The 13,938-nt window shown below is 39.9% G+C and overlaps 2 protein-coding genes across 7 annotated transcripts in view; both read left to right on the forward strand.

Moving 5' to 3' along the window:
• The first annotated feature begins 2,562 nt into the window (after positions 1-2,562).
• Positions 2,563-3,865, forward strand: LOC124413631. The gene is made up of 3 exons (XM_046894352.1): positions 2,563-2,656; positions 2,770-3,084; positions 3,212-3,865. Exons 1-3 carry the CDS (start codon positions 2,563-2,565, stop codon positions 3,466-3,468), a joined length of 666 nt encoding a protein of 221 aa, XP_046750308.1. The 3' UTR covers positions 3,469-3,865.
• Positions 3,866-9,523: 5,658 nt separating this feature from the next.
• LOC124413695 (bumetanide-sensitive sodium-(potassium)-chloride cotransporter) overlaps positions 9,524-13,938 on the forward strand; it is a 29,584-nt gene continuing 25,169 nt past the window's right edge. For 2 of the 6 annotated variants that reach the window (XR_006929891.1, XM_046894447.1), the window contains exon 1: positions 9,524-9,645. The gene's annotated coding sequence lies outside the window, so the exon portion shown is untranslated. Of the gene's footprint in view, positions 9,661-10,960; positions 11,067-11,822; positions 11,865-12,951; positions 13,468-13,938 lie in introns of those variants that run through there. The other 4 variants (XM_046894449.1, XM_046894450.1, XM_046894451.1 and 1 more) reach the window with 4 other exon arrangements.

The following is a 13,938-nucleotide window of genomic DNA, read 5'->3' on the forward strand; positions in this document are numbered from 1 at the left end:
CTATTGGCGGTCCAGGAGCTAGATACAATTTCGCTCCACAAAGTCCTCGGCTGAATCGAGGAGCTTCCGTGATTGGAGGTTACGTACCTGGTGAGGACTGGTTTGAGGTTGAAGGGTTAATTCGCAATTTCATCCGTGCAACCAACGGCCACGTACGTTGGAATCTGGCCGTACTCTACGGCAACTTGCAAAATTCCCGAAGACCAACAGATTTCTTATTATCGATAAGATTACTGGATCAAAATGGCACTCCGATGAATTGGGGAGGAGTTTCAGCCATTTCTGCATATCTATTCCGCAATGCCCCTACGGCAGCATGCACAGATTTTAATAATCCTTGGTGGAACATACGATATTAGGCTTTTCGGATATACAGAATTTTTAGTTTTAAGAAAATTATAATCACATACAAATCTATTCCATTCTATTTCATAATATACGGAAATCTTTTTGCTATTCTGTAGCTTATTAAATATTGTTTTCAGCAAATAATAGCGAATTACCTGCTTTCGATACTGATAAGCGTACGCATACATTCTATACTTTTCTGTCACATTACGCGAACTATCTGCAAGAACGTCTCTTCGAGAGAACTTGATATCATATCGCAGAAGTCATGGGTCGGCTCAACAGCGGCATATCCGTGAACCACAGAGGACGGAATACCGCCAATCCGACTCGACGTGGGTGCCTACAAGGTTTGCGAATAGGGTCAGCTTGTTGCACGATACATGGTGCGCACCAATGTGGACCTCCAATCGGCTAGACTCATCTGCCAGGATAGGAGCCGAACCAACTATACCGCCTGCTATTCCGTCGGCTATCAAATACGGACGTGTTGGTGCGATGCGCACGTTTCATCGGAGGATCTCAGCGTGATCACAAGCCCAGAACGAGTAAGTGCTGGACCACGTGAAACTGGTGGGCTCTGCGTGAGGAACCAAGGCGAAGACCAACGCCCCAGCATATCTCGGCACAACAGCTGCCGCGCAGGAGAAATAGTCGGCACGGAAAACTTTAGCGTAGCGAGGATCCGCACCTTTCGGATATCGATACCGCAGCATCGCCAGTCGGATCACTATCTTCAATGGAAGCCGTTTTAGGGATCCGATCTTCTCGCACGTAGCGCGAAGCGGCTGATGCAACCCCTTCTACGCATCGCTCGATGGATCGTTATGCTATCATACGATAACGAACGAGGAAAAGACGAGCGAAGATGGACTACCGCCCGTTTTATCTGTTGACCCGTCTCGCGTGACCTGCTGGCTCAATGATATAATGCGTTTTAAGTCTCTCTATTATCTCTTTTCGTATTATGCTGGCATTGGCTTGCACACATCGCAAGTTAGAAGTTACGTATTTTCTTTATTATCTTTACTGTGCTTTTTTATTATTCTTGTATTTTTGGAGATATCTAATTTAATTCCGATATTTCGTAACTGACCTGTTCCATGTCTTTTTTACTGCTCTCTCTAGAAATTATCTTGACCGCTTTATTAATTATGATAATACTGTTCTCTCCGTACGTTTTAAGGCTTACGTCTTAATTATCGTCACATACTTTTAGTGATCTTAGATTATGCATTGCATGCTAGCCTACTTTTATCCGATTATTGTAAGCCTTGTTGTTCGATACGAACTCATAGTAATAGTATCGCGAACCACCAGCATCTCTATCTGTCGCTTATCACACGAATACCTGTCTCGTTGATTTGTCAATTCTCACTCTCACCTTTCTCTCTGGATGTAATTACTTTTCTTGAATCCTTCGACTAAACTCAATCTCTTGCTCATCGTCAATAAACTTGATACTATTACCTTTTCACCTGCGTTTCTTGTGTTTTATCAATTGGATACGATCCTTCCATTCTCCCATGATCTTGTCTAAACTGAGCGAATTGTGGAAACCGTCGTAGAACCTGATCTTGTCAACCTCAAACTCTCCTTCTATCTTCGGGTTATCTTGACAGTATCTTTTGCCTTCATCGTTTCGCCTATCGTATCCTCCCGTTTTCTGAGTTTCTCTTCTACCTATTTTCTTCGAGTTTTCACGTAAGCGAGTTTTTGTCAACGTCGGGAACAAACGAGTTCTCTTTGGTTTTCCCTTTTCGTTACCGACTGTTTCTGTAATTTTATACCGTACCTTGTATTTTCGTATGGCTTGTTTTATCTTATTTTCAATTAATGACCAGGTCGTTGAGCCTTTATGACCGCCTGTGTTAGACTGTCTATACCTATGCCTATTGCCCACGTCTATTCAAGTTCCTGTTTGATCTCGTATTTTGATACCGTTGTCTCGAATAAGTTTATGAGACATTTTGTATTATATAAATAAACTAACGGAAACGTTTCAAATGTCGACGGTGCATCACTCTTTCGTAGCGAAATTCAGGAAAATTACCCATATACCAGAAATCGACAAAGAAATTTGTGATTTTTTGACCCGTGTGACTGTTCCCACATTTCCCGCATTTCAGGGGCCAAAAAGTGCGTAGCTGAGGTACTTTCTGCCACTCCGGAAAAAATGAGGAGTGAAATAAGCAATCCTCAATCCTCAAAGCAATGAGACCGTTTTCATGCACTAATTTCGTAAATAAAAAATGCTCGGACGCTCGTCCGTGCGCTTTCGGAAAAGAGGCGGAGAGATCACTTGAAGGTGATTGACAAACTCTCTACTCGCGTCTCGTATCATTTCGCTTTCGCTCGGTAAGATCCCCCTCGACCCAACCGGCCAAGTAACCACCGCCCTCCTCTTACCGTTCGTCGTAGAATCTCGAGAACAACACGTATCGCGAGGTCTCCCACATATGGTATCTCTGGCCGACGAACGGCGTACCGTCGGACGCGACTGGTCTGATCGCCATCCTCCTCGAGGCCAGGGCTCTGCAGAGGGGCGCACCCGGGCCGATAGTCGTCCACTGCAGTCCGGGTACCGGGCGAACCGGCACCCTGATTGCCCTCGACCTCGGCATCAGGCAGTACGAGATCACGAGGACCGTCGACGTTCCGAGGGTCGTTTACACCATCAGAAGGGACAGGGCCGGGGCCGTTCAGACGAAGGAGCAGTACGCCTTCGTCTACAAGGTGAGTCGATCCCGGAAGGGGATTCCCCCCTCGTTGGCTGATTCTCGGAGAGAGCTTTTATCGCGCGGCGGAGATGAATTCCTCCACTCACACTCCAGATTCCGATCGCTGCTTTGACTGCTTTCAGGGCTTGAATTTGTACGCGGCGAAGCTCGCCGGCGGGGCGCTCGAATCGATGTGAAGACGGATTCGCCTCTCCGATCGCGAGCTGGCCCCGAATCGCCGCGAAACGTCGCTGTGACGAAATATCTTGAATCGCTTCTCGAGGGCAGGGAGAATAGAAGAAACGCTCGTCGCGGAAGCGTGGCGAAGAAAATGGCTGAGCGACGCAACTTTAATGAACTAGGCGTGAATTTCACGAATGACGGAACTCGTTATCGATAGTTCTTCGAGTGTCGCCGACTCACGTCCAGCTGCGATGTATGAAATACATCGGGGTGACATTTCCTTTGCTGATGCAACTGGAGAACGAGAGAAAAAATACTGTCAATTTTCGCATCAATTATTTAACTTGAGGACCAGATAATTAGGAAAATTACCATTTATTGATGGTTATATACGTAACAGTTATAGCATGACCAAATAATTGTTGTTGTTGTTGTTGTTGTTGATGTATATATTCTAACTCGTAGTAGGTATGCAGCTCTCTATATGTGTACATAACGGAATATTTTTTCTTCGTATTTGACATTGATCATTTTTTTAATTTTGTTCAGCTAAATTTCCTGTTTAGTTACAGTTTTTCAAGATTTGTCTTCTTTTGTGTTTTTTCCATTCACGTCACCACAAAAAAACTTAGCCAAACGTTTCTCGCACATATTTCACAAAATATGGTTACGGAAAAATCCACTCGTCGTCAAAACAAATGCTTCGAGCAATATATATATATATATAGTTTAGTATAGTTTAGTGATAGTAATTAGGGTAATCTGCTCACTTTTATCGAAATCAGTATTTCGTCAACAGGGATCATGATTCAACATAGCCGAATATAAGCAACTTTCACCGTTGAACAAATACATACTCAAACAAGGTTAAGATCTATGCGATAAATATTCTGCCGTCCAAAAAATGAGCAAATAACATCTCCTAACGTAGAGTATTATTGTGCAAATTTTCATTACATCATTCCAAAATTGTTTCAAATGTTTGTGGTCTTCACACTTCCTGAGATTACAAAATGTTTTCACTCTCAATCCGTGGCGTGGTCTTGTACAAAAATACAATTGCAACCTGCAAACCAAGAGGTTACTTGATATAAAATAACAAATTTTGCCAAATACTGACCAATTGTCGAGGAAATTACGTAAAAGAAAATAATTGCACGTAATATTTTCGACGTGAAGGTGATGAAGTGCTTCGCATTGAGTCACAACACCAAGCGTACAATACATAAATATGTATATCTATATACACAGTTGCAAGTCTCGTGATATATCGCAAGTGAAGGGCGTGTCAAAGGCAATAAAATCTAATTCACTAATTGTTTTTATAGATGCCATGTTGCCGAAGAACGAAAATAACTCAAACATTCAAATATACAGTTTAATATTATTCCTAGGCTAATATTATCGGCATCAAGAGCGTTACCTTGACAATTATTTAAGGCTATTAGCTATGAGTACCTACGAAACTAAAGCGCATGGAAGTGGCCGAGTAGCTTCCAATGTATCGAAAAAAGGAATGAAGCAAACTGTGTGGAATATCATGGCTGTGAAGCACAAAGTGCGCTGATCGGTGTGAAGAAGCGAATGAGCGGAAGACGGAGCCAGAGAAAGGAAGACTTCGGCCACTCCCTGATCCACGGTATCGTTGAGGAAACACACACGCGTACCTTGCACGTTCATTATGCTCGTGAGCAAGTACATGAGACTCTGATTGTGTGTACCTACAGCAACAAGCCTTCGACATCATCGAGAGGCAGTACAGAACCGACGAAAACTGGATCTACCCTGACGATACCGGTTCAAACTGCCCCGTCTGAGAGATGCAGATAAGGCTTATTCGAGGAATATCATTTCTTAACAGATTCTAATGCGTGCAATCGCGGATCTGTTACGATCGTAAAAAGCGACGTCGACTCGAAGCACTATTTCATTATCAAGTAGTATTCTAACTTTCAAAAATTCTTACTACGTTACTACGAAATTCCACATTCCAAATGCAATGGCGCCCAATGACGTGGAGGCGCATGCTTATCGTTCGCATAAAATACGAGCACTTTAATTAATCGCATATATACGCGATTAAAACGGGATTGCAATTAGCGACCTTGAAAGATTGTGAGTTCCCGAGATAATAACAGTACTCTACAATGTATATAGGCACTAATCGTTTACAAAATAATAATGACGGAGTGCAACGCCGATAGTAATCAGGATCAAGATATTGTTCATTACCGCCGTATCTACAGTTCAAGTATATAATGACTGTAACGAGATATCAGGAACACAAATTTATTTTTCAAGTGGTGTTTATTCAAAAAATTTTAGTCCATTCCAATCCACATGCCACCACGAACTAGGCGATACGTTAGATTTTTGAAAAACCAAAGAATCCTCATTCCACACTTGCCCGTATTCCAGCTACACAAAAACTTGCAGATAAAGTTGACGAGGTCTGCATACTAGTGTAATTATCGTTAGCTGCTCTAGAGTCAGGACTGTAATCTGTCGTTTAATAATTTTAGTAGTAGTGAATTCAATTCTGAAAGTAACAAAGGACAAAAAACAGTCTCGAATCGCCATGCAGAGAGACCCATCCGAATATCTATTTAAAAAGGGTTCGCGCTTAATTATTATGCTTCGAATGCTTGTTGCGTGTATCTCTTAAAATAAAAGAATGCAGTTGGATGTCAGGATTGACAAATAATTACTGAATCACCAGCAGATGATGGCCCACGTCGCAACGTGTCTAGTGGCTTCGAAAAAATTTATGAGCAATACACCGTAGTCATACCCTACATAATTCCAGTTGAATTCAAGTGGTTCGTCGTTTTTAAATTGGCTAAGAACTTTTCCGCCTATCGTAATACGGTCCATCTTCATGATTGAACGTAGTCTCAGCGCTCGGTCAATGTTATTTATCATATAGTTAAATAGACTAATAAACCTTATTTTTAACCTTCGATAAATATAATTTTTCCAGCATATTTTTTCCAGTTCTCATCTTCAGGCCAGTATAGTGTCATAGTCTAAATTATTACCGGTTGCTTGACTTGCTGTTTCTCGTTCCGTCATACCGTATTTCTTACCGTGATCTGCGACGAGCCCAAAATTGCAGAATTTTGCAGGTATCCGTGCATCTTTTGATCTCTTTTCTATCAAATTTGTCCAAGATCTCTGGCAAATATAAATGATAGAAGAATTTTATTACACGCATAAATCAATAAACTGCGATCTTACACTCTGTCATTTGATTGCCCTTTTTTGAAAACAATTACATTATAGACATCGAAGCCAACGCTTTGCGCTCATTGAATTGAAACATTCAATTTTCACGCATAACACAGGCATTAAAATAAAAGCTAGAAAAAACAGCGTGACCAGTTTAATGCGGTGTGGACATTACTTAAAAGTGAATGTACTCGACAAATATGATATAATTTTATCATCCTTTTGATCGAGTGCGATCGATGCGAAGTATAAGACGTGATCTGTCATCCTTCGTGAAATTCACCTGAAACACCCAGGTTGAGTATTGAGTATACCTCATAAAGTACTATGACTCTTTGGTCATAGGATCATAAATATTACATAATTCAATCTGATTTTAGACAGAAACCAATCGCATAATTCTGATTCTAAGATAAAACATTTCTGTGTAGAAGTAATGATTATCAATACCATTTTCCGACAAATTAAAAACTGATGTTTGCGGTATCTGATATGAAAGTCTAATTTTATCTAAATTTGCTATGTGTATAAGGTCCCATATTCAGGAATACCATACCGAGATTGCTGATTACGAGCTCGAGCTATTGATAAAGGAATAGAATCACTAAAAGGCGCATAAAACAGGTTTAGCACATGTGTTCCAAGTGCGAACACGTGTCTAATTTGTTGTCACATTGCAAATTACGTAACTAAGAAGAGTATTATATTTCACGGAAATACAATACGCTAAGAATATTGCGCGCAGAGGGGGTGGGGGGGGGGGGGGGGACACTGCGCACTTAACACTTGACTTCAATGTCAATCGTGCATTACGGTAGTGACTCAACTTGCCGTCAATAATTTTTACCCGTTATTCAACAAAAGAATAGATGTAAAATTCCATGATGTACAGACTATGCATAATACAGGATGCATACTCACTCCTTTACTCCATTGTCATTGGGGAATACCTGAATTTTACTGTTTATATATAACACATTTGCGGAAGACGTTTACGTGCATTTTATACACATGATTCTATTTCAGGTTTATTTGTCATCGAAAACGATCCAGATAGATATTTGATACTCATGTTTATTCAGGTAAAACGATAACTGCTAATGGATTATTGGTACGGTTTGGCTGTGTGCATCGACACGTAGAGATCGATCAATTTTCCGTAGTGATCAATCTATAAAACTGGTTAGTTGAAAAACAGCCCTCTTTTACCTAACGATTATTGTTCGTATATTTGCTCGAGCGTATCATGGAAAGTTTTTGACGACGATATCCATAGAAATAAATTAAATAACCATCACTTTCAATATGTAATATGATACGTTTGTATCGTAAGGAGATTATCCGTACTTGTAACCATATTCCAACTTCCCAAGTGCAACAATTACTTGTTTTCAAAAAAATATCTCAACTCTTTTTAATTCCAATTCTCATCTCTTAGCTTCAATGCCGCAATGCTTGAGAACATCAACGGAAACATCTACAGATCATTTTCAACTAACTGTTATAATGCAACAGCGAAATCGTACTGCCCGGGTCAATGGCCGTTTAAAAACGCAATTGATGGCCATGCATCTTCAAGGCACGTGCATTGATTTAAACCAATCGAACACTCCGAGGCACGTATGAACAAGAAAGAATGGCCTTATTAGTAGAGTTTCAACTAAGTCTTATTTACAACCATAGCATTACAGGTGGGACTTGATAATTACATATGTGCCCAACTGATTATGCCCGAGCACATTACGGTGACTTTTATGTTTAGCGCAAGGCCCCCAACTGTCTGACTCTCCTGTCAAACCATCGATCGTAGAGATCAGAGCATAAGAATTCGTGGATCCCTTGCAAATATCCTGACGCAAGATTGCGTAGCTAGAATTTAACGATTTCTATAGTAAGAGATTGAGTCAAAAGCTAAATTGTTTCAAGCGCTGATCAGCAGGGAAGAGCAAAGAATAACGATGTTATATATAACATGTTATTGTCGTTTTAGAAATCATTGTCTAGCTACATTATTTTACGGACGGTTGTTTTTTGCGTTAATTGCGTCACTTATCAAATATTCCTTCAACCCAAGAACCGCGTTTGAATGTAGCAGAGGATAATGGAAGTCAACTGGAGAGCGTTTCGCCCGAGTAACAAAAACCTGTCAGTCGAGGCAAAGAGGAGAAAAAGCCATCGACAAATCCAGACGCTTCCAGTATTAATTGCGCTAAATCATGCAAGCCGCTGTCCTTTTCCGCCAAGAGCGTATAAACCGATTCATTTGATACACGGTTCAATTCTACGTGGCCCTTGAGTATCTGGTATCCATGAGTTTCGCAAAAGCCGGTCATATGATAGTGTAAGCCTAAAAATAGTGGATGCAATGACTTTCCTAAGCAAAAGAAATTTTCTTCGACAGTATGTTTGCAAAAATTTGCTAAATAACTGTACGCCACAGTCACGTATAATTACATTATTACGAAACGATGCGACAGCTGGCAGTTCATGGCTGTAATTGTCGCGAGGAAGATTTTATCGTCAATCGCTTCAATGCTGTGAAATTCGTAGACGTCTCAGAAAAAGATCTCAGATTTGCCAGATAAAGTTTTTTATGTATCGCGTTATCTTTCGCGAATACCTGTTTAAATTAAGAAAAAGACAAAAAAAAAAAAAAAAAAAAACAGCAGATGTAGATGTCGACTTTACAGTGAGAAAGGACTTTGGCTGCGCTGTGTAGTAATTAGACTATCCAACAATTATTTCTATCAACCATACATTTCGTATTACTCTTGCCAAATAGCGAAAACCTCTGGCTGAAGTCTGGGCTAGATTGGCGTGACGTCTCGAGGATAATAAAGCTGCGTGTGGTAGAAACTGACTGCGTTATTCGAAGAATATTATACGCTGCTTACACTACGTAGAGAACTGATTCATCCGAGTATCTTACGCCATTGCAAACGTGGATAGGGGTTAACTAACTTAATACAATTCCTCAGAAGCTTACATCCCGGGATGATACTGCGATGACATAGCCTGCAGGGATGCTTGGTATAAATACAAATTTGTCGATGGGCCCCCGTAGTTAATCGCCGAGTGTCGCCCAAGAACCGTCTTTACTGATTCTTCCTTACATCTTTGGACTAGTGCTTCTGCAGAAGCTGAACACAAATTCATCCATCCGTTGGGATAGCCTTTCGAGGTAGGAGTTCGATTTAATTCTCATAATTTAGGAATAAAAATTTCTGCGGTCTGAATTATTCAGATTGCAAAATGAATTCGGTACCCGTTTTTGCCACGTAGTTTTTATTTTTTTCACTCAATCTGTAAACAGCGTTTGGAGTTAGGTCAAGTATTTTTACCAAACATTCTGTTTCAAATGATACAATTGTAGTCTTGTAATTTCGTTTGCTATTTTGGCATAGGGGAAAATATGCATTGACATTTAATAACCGATCGACGGACTTTCAAATTCTTAAACTACTGAACTTTTTCTTCCAATGTACCTAACCACCTGCGACATCGCCGTAGTTACACGCAATTTGACGCACAATTTATCAAAGTATAAAGCCACAGAAGCGTACTTTATACTTTATCCGTGCTACACCCCCATCAAACTGCATTTACGTGAAACAATAGGTATATTATAATGTTACGTAAAGATAAATCATGACGTGTCATCCGAGTGTGAGAAATGTACGAGTGGATAAAGATACCGACAAGAGTACTAAATCGTCTGCCGAAACAATTGTTTTCAACTTTCGGTTCCACAGAATGAGAATAATTACATAAATGTTATGAGTCAGAGTTGATTTATACGTGAGAATTCAAAATATGTTACCTTGTAAGCATCATACCTTGAGTAAAATTGTATTTGTAATGTAATTATAATCTATCATGTGCAAGTTCAAAGCACCAATGGGAAAAATTAATAACAAACAATGGTCAAACATCTTCTATGGGTATTTACTCCCAAATTGTTTATCAAGCATCCAAGTTCAATTAACATACCGAATTACATCTGACACATTCTTTGCGGAATGAAGGTGCCGCCAGTATAGGTGCAAATCAGTTTCCGTCTAACGAGTTAATAGACGAAGCTAATCAAAGCAATTTTTACCGAAATATTCGTTAGTCGTTCAAAGTAAACGTGAAGTTAACGTGAAACTCGTAAGCAAACATTAAAGATACGATGACTGCTTCAACGATTAGTGTACAATGTAGTTTTTTTTTCTGGTAAAAAACACAAATCTGTGCGATGCTTAGGTGCGGAGATATTAAAAAGTTCCAGCTAAGTACTAAGTGACCAGGTGGATGTTAATTTGGCTATTATGGCTCGTACTGTCTGGTCTGAGGTACCTCATGGCCATCTTCACAGTAGGGTACTTGAGGATATATCAAGCGGAAGAGGACGCATTCGTGCCTTGGAGCTCAAGACTCGTAGTTCGCGGTTGTAACTATAGCGTAAATATCGCTGCATAGTCATTGAAATGTACGGTATTGTTATTGGTGTTTGTTGTCTCTTGGTGGTAGATAAAATTACTTGAAAACTTTTCTCCGCAGGGGTTGGCGAGAAGCTAACGCTGCCAAGAAGGGGCTCAGATGGGTGTAAGTGAAATTTGTCACACAAATATTCTTCGGAATTAGGGTGTATAACATCATCGTAAACGTGTTTCTCTTTATCTTCGGAAAAGTAAAAGTTTTCATACATGTACTTATAATGATTATAGATATATTCGACGAATGGGGAAAACTCGGAAGTCGAATTTTCAATGACTGATTCGAGCATATTATTACTCAACGATAAAAATGTGCATAAATAAACGTGGCAAGGTTTTATTTGAACGTGAAAAACGCGATTGAAATAGATTAATGACCGAGCGCACTGTCATTGAATGGAAAGAAAATCCGGCCAAATACGGCTGGGAAATAAGTAGTTATTTAAAAAAATGTTCAGTCAGACTCGGCAAAGTTTTCTTCTTCAAGTTGCCAAGTTTCTCATCAACATACTCGCAGCTACTCGCCCATTGTTTATCGCACATACGGACGGAATAACGTGTCGATAATTATCTGATAACAATAAAAGCCTATCTATACGAGCCTTACGCGTGAAATACCTTGCCATGCCAAGAGAAATGTCAGTCGCGTGCAAGATCTGCCTTGCGACGGGTTTTGCGCGATAAAAACCGTACGTTTCAAATCATCCCGGATCATTCCCGAAGTGCCTTGCGTGAGCCACTGACCACCTTTCACATCTACACTCATTTTGGTTTTACAATTTACGCCACACGTGGTTGACGGAATGACATTTCGTAAAATGTATTAATTATATACGTGTATACATATATACATATATTATAAAATGGCAGAGAAAATTACTGTTCTTCTGACCACTTTTCTCGATCGGTAAGTTGACGATGAAAATTATCCAAAGATATTGCGGTAAATATTTGTGAGTTTGCAAAATTACTACACCTTGAAGATAAATAGCGTTTTAGCAATAACTTACGAGAGAGTCTCGTCTTAATCTCGAATCGACATATGCTTTCAGTCGGCACATTCAGGCACCTTTACCAACAAAATGAACAACTGGGTCTTCCTACACAAATGTATGTGTATCGTAATAGGCGTGTATACGTAGAATGCTAAAGCTGATGCGAATTATTTTAACGGTTAAACATTCCCACATGCCTCAAGACTTCTGGGTACGAGCGATCTGGACTCGTGTTACAGTTTCTGATAAATATTTTGACATTATGATTGTGTCATGTGGTATGAATCAAATAAGCGTAACGATTTCCTTTACAGACTTTGATCAACTTTAATTGAAGCAACAATATGTTCGTCATATCTTCCACGTTTTGTCGTTAGGTTCTACCTTATCCCCTCCCGTTTGACTACACATTCTAAATTTTTTCCGCACAAAAGCGTCATCAAAAGTAAACGACACGGGAATCCCTGGCGTCGGCGTGAAAGGATCGACGCGACGCGACGACTCGAACTTGAGTTCTCCAGTTACCAGCATCGACTGCTGCTCAGATCCTCAGATGGTCTCCGAAGTCCTACCTGTCGGTATCCTTCGGTTACATATTCACCAGTTAGTGCTTGCGGTCTCCATTTTCAAAATTATTCCGAGTGAATTACGGCGGCGTGTGAATTGTATCGATTTGAAATGAATTAGTGAAAATCACCGAGGCTGCAGGATATGAGAATATGAAGATCGATCAAAGTACACGATCTTTACAGGATTTTCGACAAACAGAGCGAATTCATGAATTACCTCTGCACGGCTTACACACGAGTCTTGTGAATTACATGACGGATTTCATCTGCTTACGTACACAGCCTTGGATTGACGTTTTTCTTTCTGCCTAATTGTTAATGAATACTATGCATATGGTTAGTCGTTGATCAGGAGCTGGCATTCTCAACACTTCCGTAATTAAGGTGGAACTTTGAAACGTTACTTAATTTGTCTCAAATCAGTGACTGGCGGATATTTAAAAGGTCAAGATTTATGATCGATTACGGGTAGTAAGGTGCACCTTCGTACGGACGCGTGTGAACTAAATCGCTGTATAACTCCCAGAGGCGCTAATAACCGGTGCTATCCGCTTATTAATCCTTTGCATAAATATTCCTGTCAGCCAAGCTAAACTGCCTTTAAGAGATGATCAATTTCAAGCGTAAATACGAAGACCTTTAACTACCGTGTGAAACTACTATCAAGAATCATAACAACACAAACGCGCAATAACAGAGAAACGGAGACACGTGCGATCTGGTTTCTCAAATACACAAGATGAGTGACAGAGTTATCATTAAATTCTCATCACAGAAATGATGGTGATGAAAAATTGAATAAAATTGTAGTGGAAACCCATTACATTGCACATGTATTTTAATTTCAAATTGGACGACAGTATTTTAACATCTGTGACAAAGTTTTAAACTCGTTAACTTCAGTTTCGAAAAGTTTTTAACAATTTCACCCAGGGGACGTAATTTTGTAAGTAGAAAAAAAACATGCAATTAAATCTCTGCAACTCCTTCGGTTATGAATATAATGGACTGTAGGGGATAAATTGTCGAAAAATCTACGATATTATAGTAATTGATATAAGCTCAGAGTAAGAGTTTGGGAGCCTTGTGAAATGCATCGTGGAAATTCAAGATGGTGCTGTACTGAATTAGAGCCGCATTTTTTGAAGCTTAAAACGATTCAAAATCCGGGGAAATTACGTGAGAATCAAAAGGGTGGCTCGCAATTCTAGACTCAAGTTTTTCAAGTTGAAGAAAAAAAATCAACTAAAATTAATCTCACTTTTTCCCATCTAATTTGATTCGCCTCTTCAAACGTTACCTCAGTGTTCAATCACTCAAGTTCTATAGTATTTTCCAAACGAAATACTATGGTACATACAAATACAGGTATTGTTATACACAGTATTTGAATACATTAAACTGGCCCGGCGATTAC

The sequence above is a fragment of the Diprion similis genome, chromosome 12 (assembly GCF_021155765.1).
Source record: "Diprion similis isolate iyDipSimi1 chromosome 12, iyDipSimi1.1, whole genome shotgun sequence".
NCBI classification, from domain to species: Eukaryota; Metazoa; Arthropoda; class Insecta; order Hymenoptera; family Diprionidae; genus Diprion; species Diprion similis.

What these genes read in the sequence shown, in the direction of transcription:
- LOC124413631 (XM_046894352.1), top strand. Translation starts at nt 2,563, where the DNA reads ATGAGACCGTTTTCATGCACTAATTTCGTAAATAAAAAATGCTCGGAC. An exon ending in GGCGGAGAGATCACTTGAAG is followed by an intron (nt 2,657 to 2,769) that starts GTGATTGACAAA and finishes CGTTCGTCGTAG; the next exon opens with AATCTCGAGAACAACACGTA. An exon ending in AGTACGCCTTCGTCTACAAG is followed by an intron (nt 3,085 to 3,211) that starts GTGAGTCGATCC and finishes GACTGCTTTCAG; the next exon opens with GGCTTGAATTTGTACGCGGC.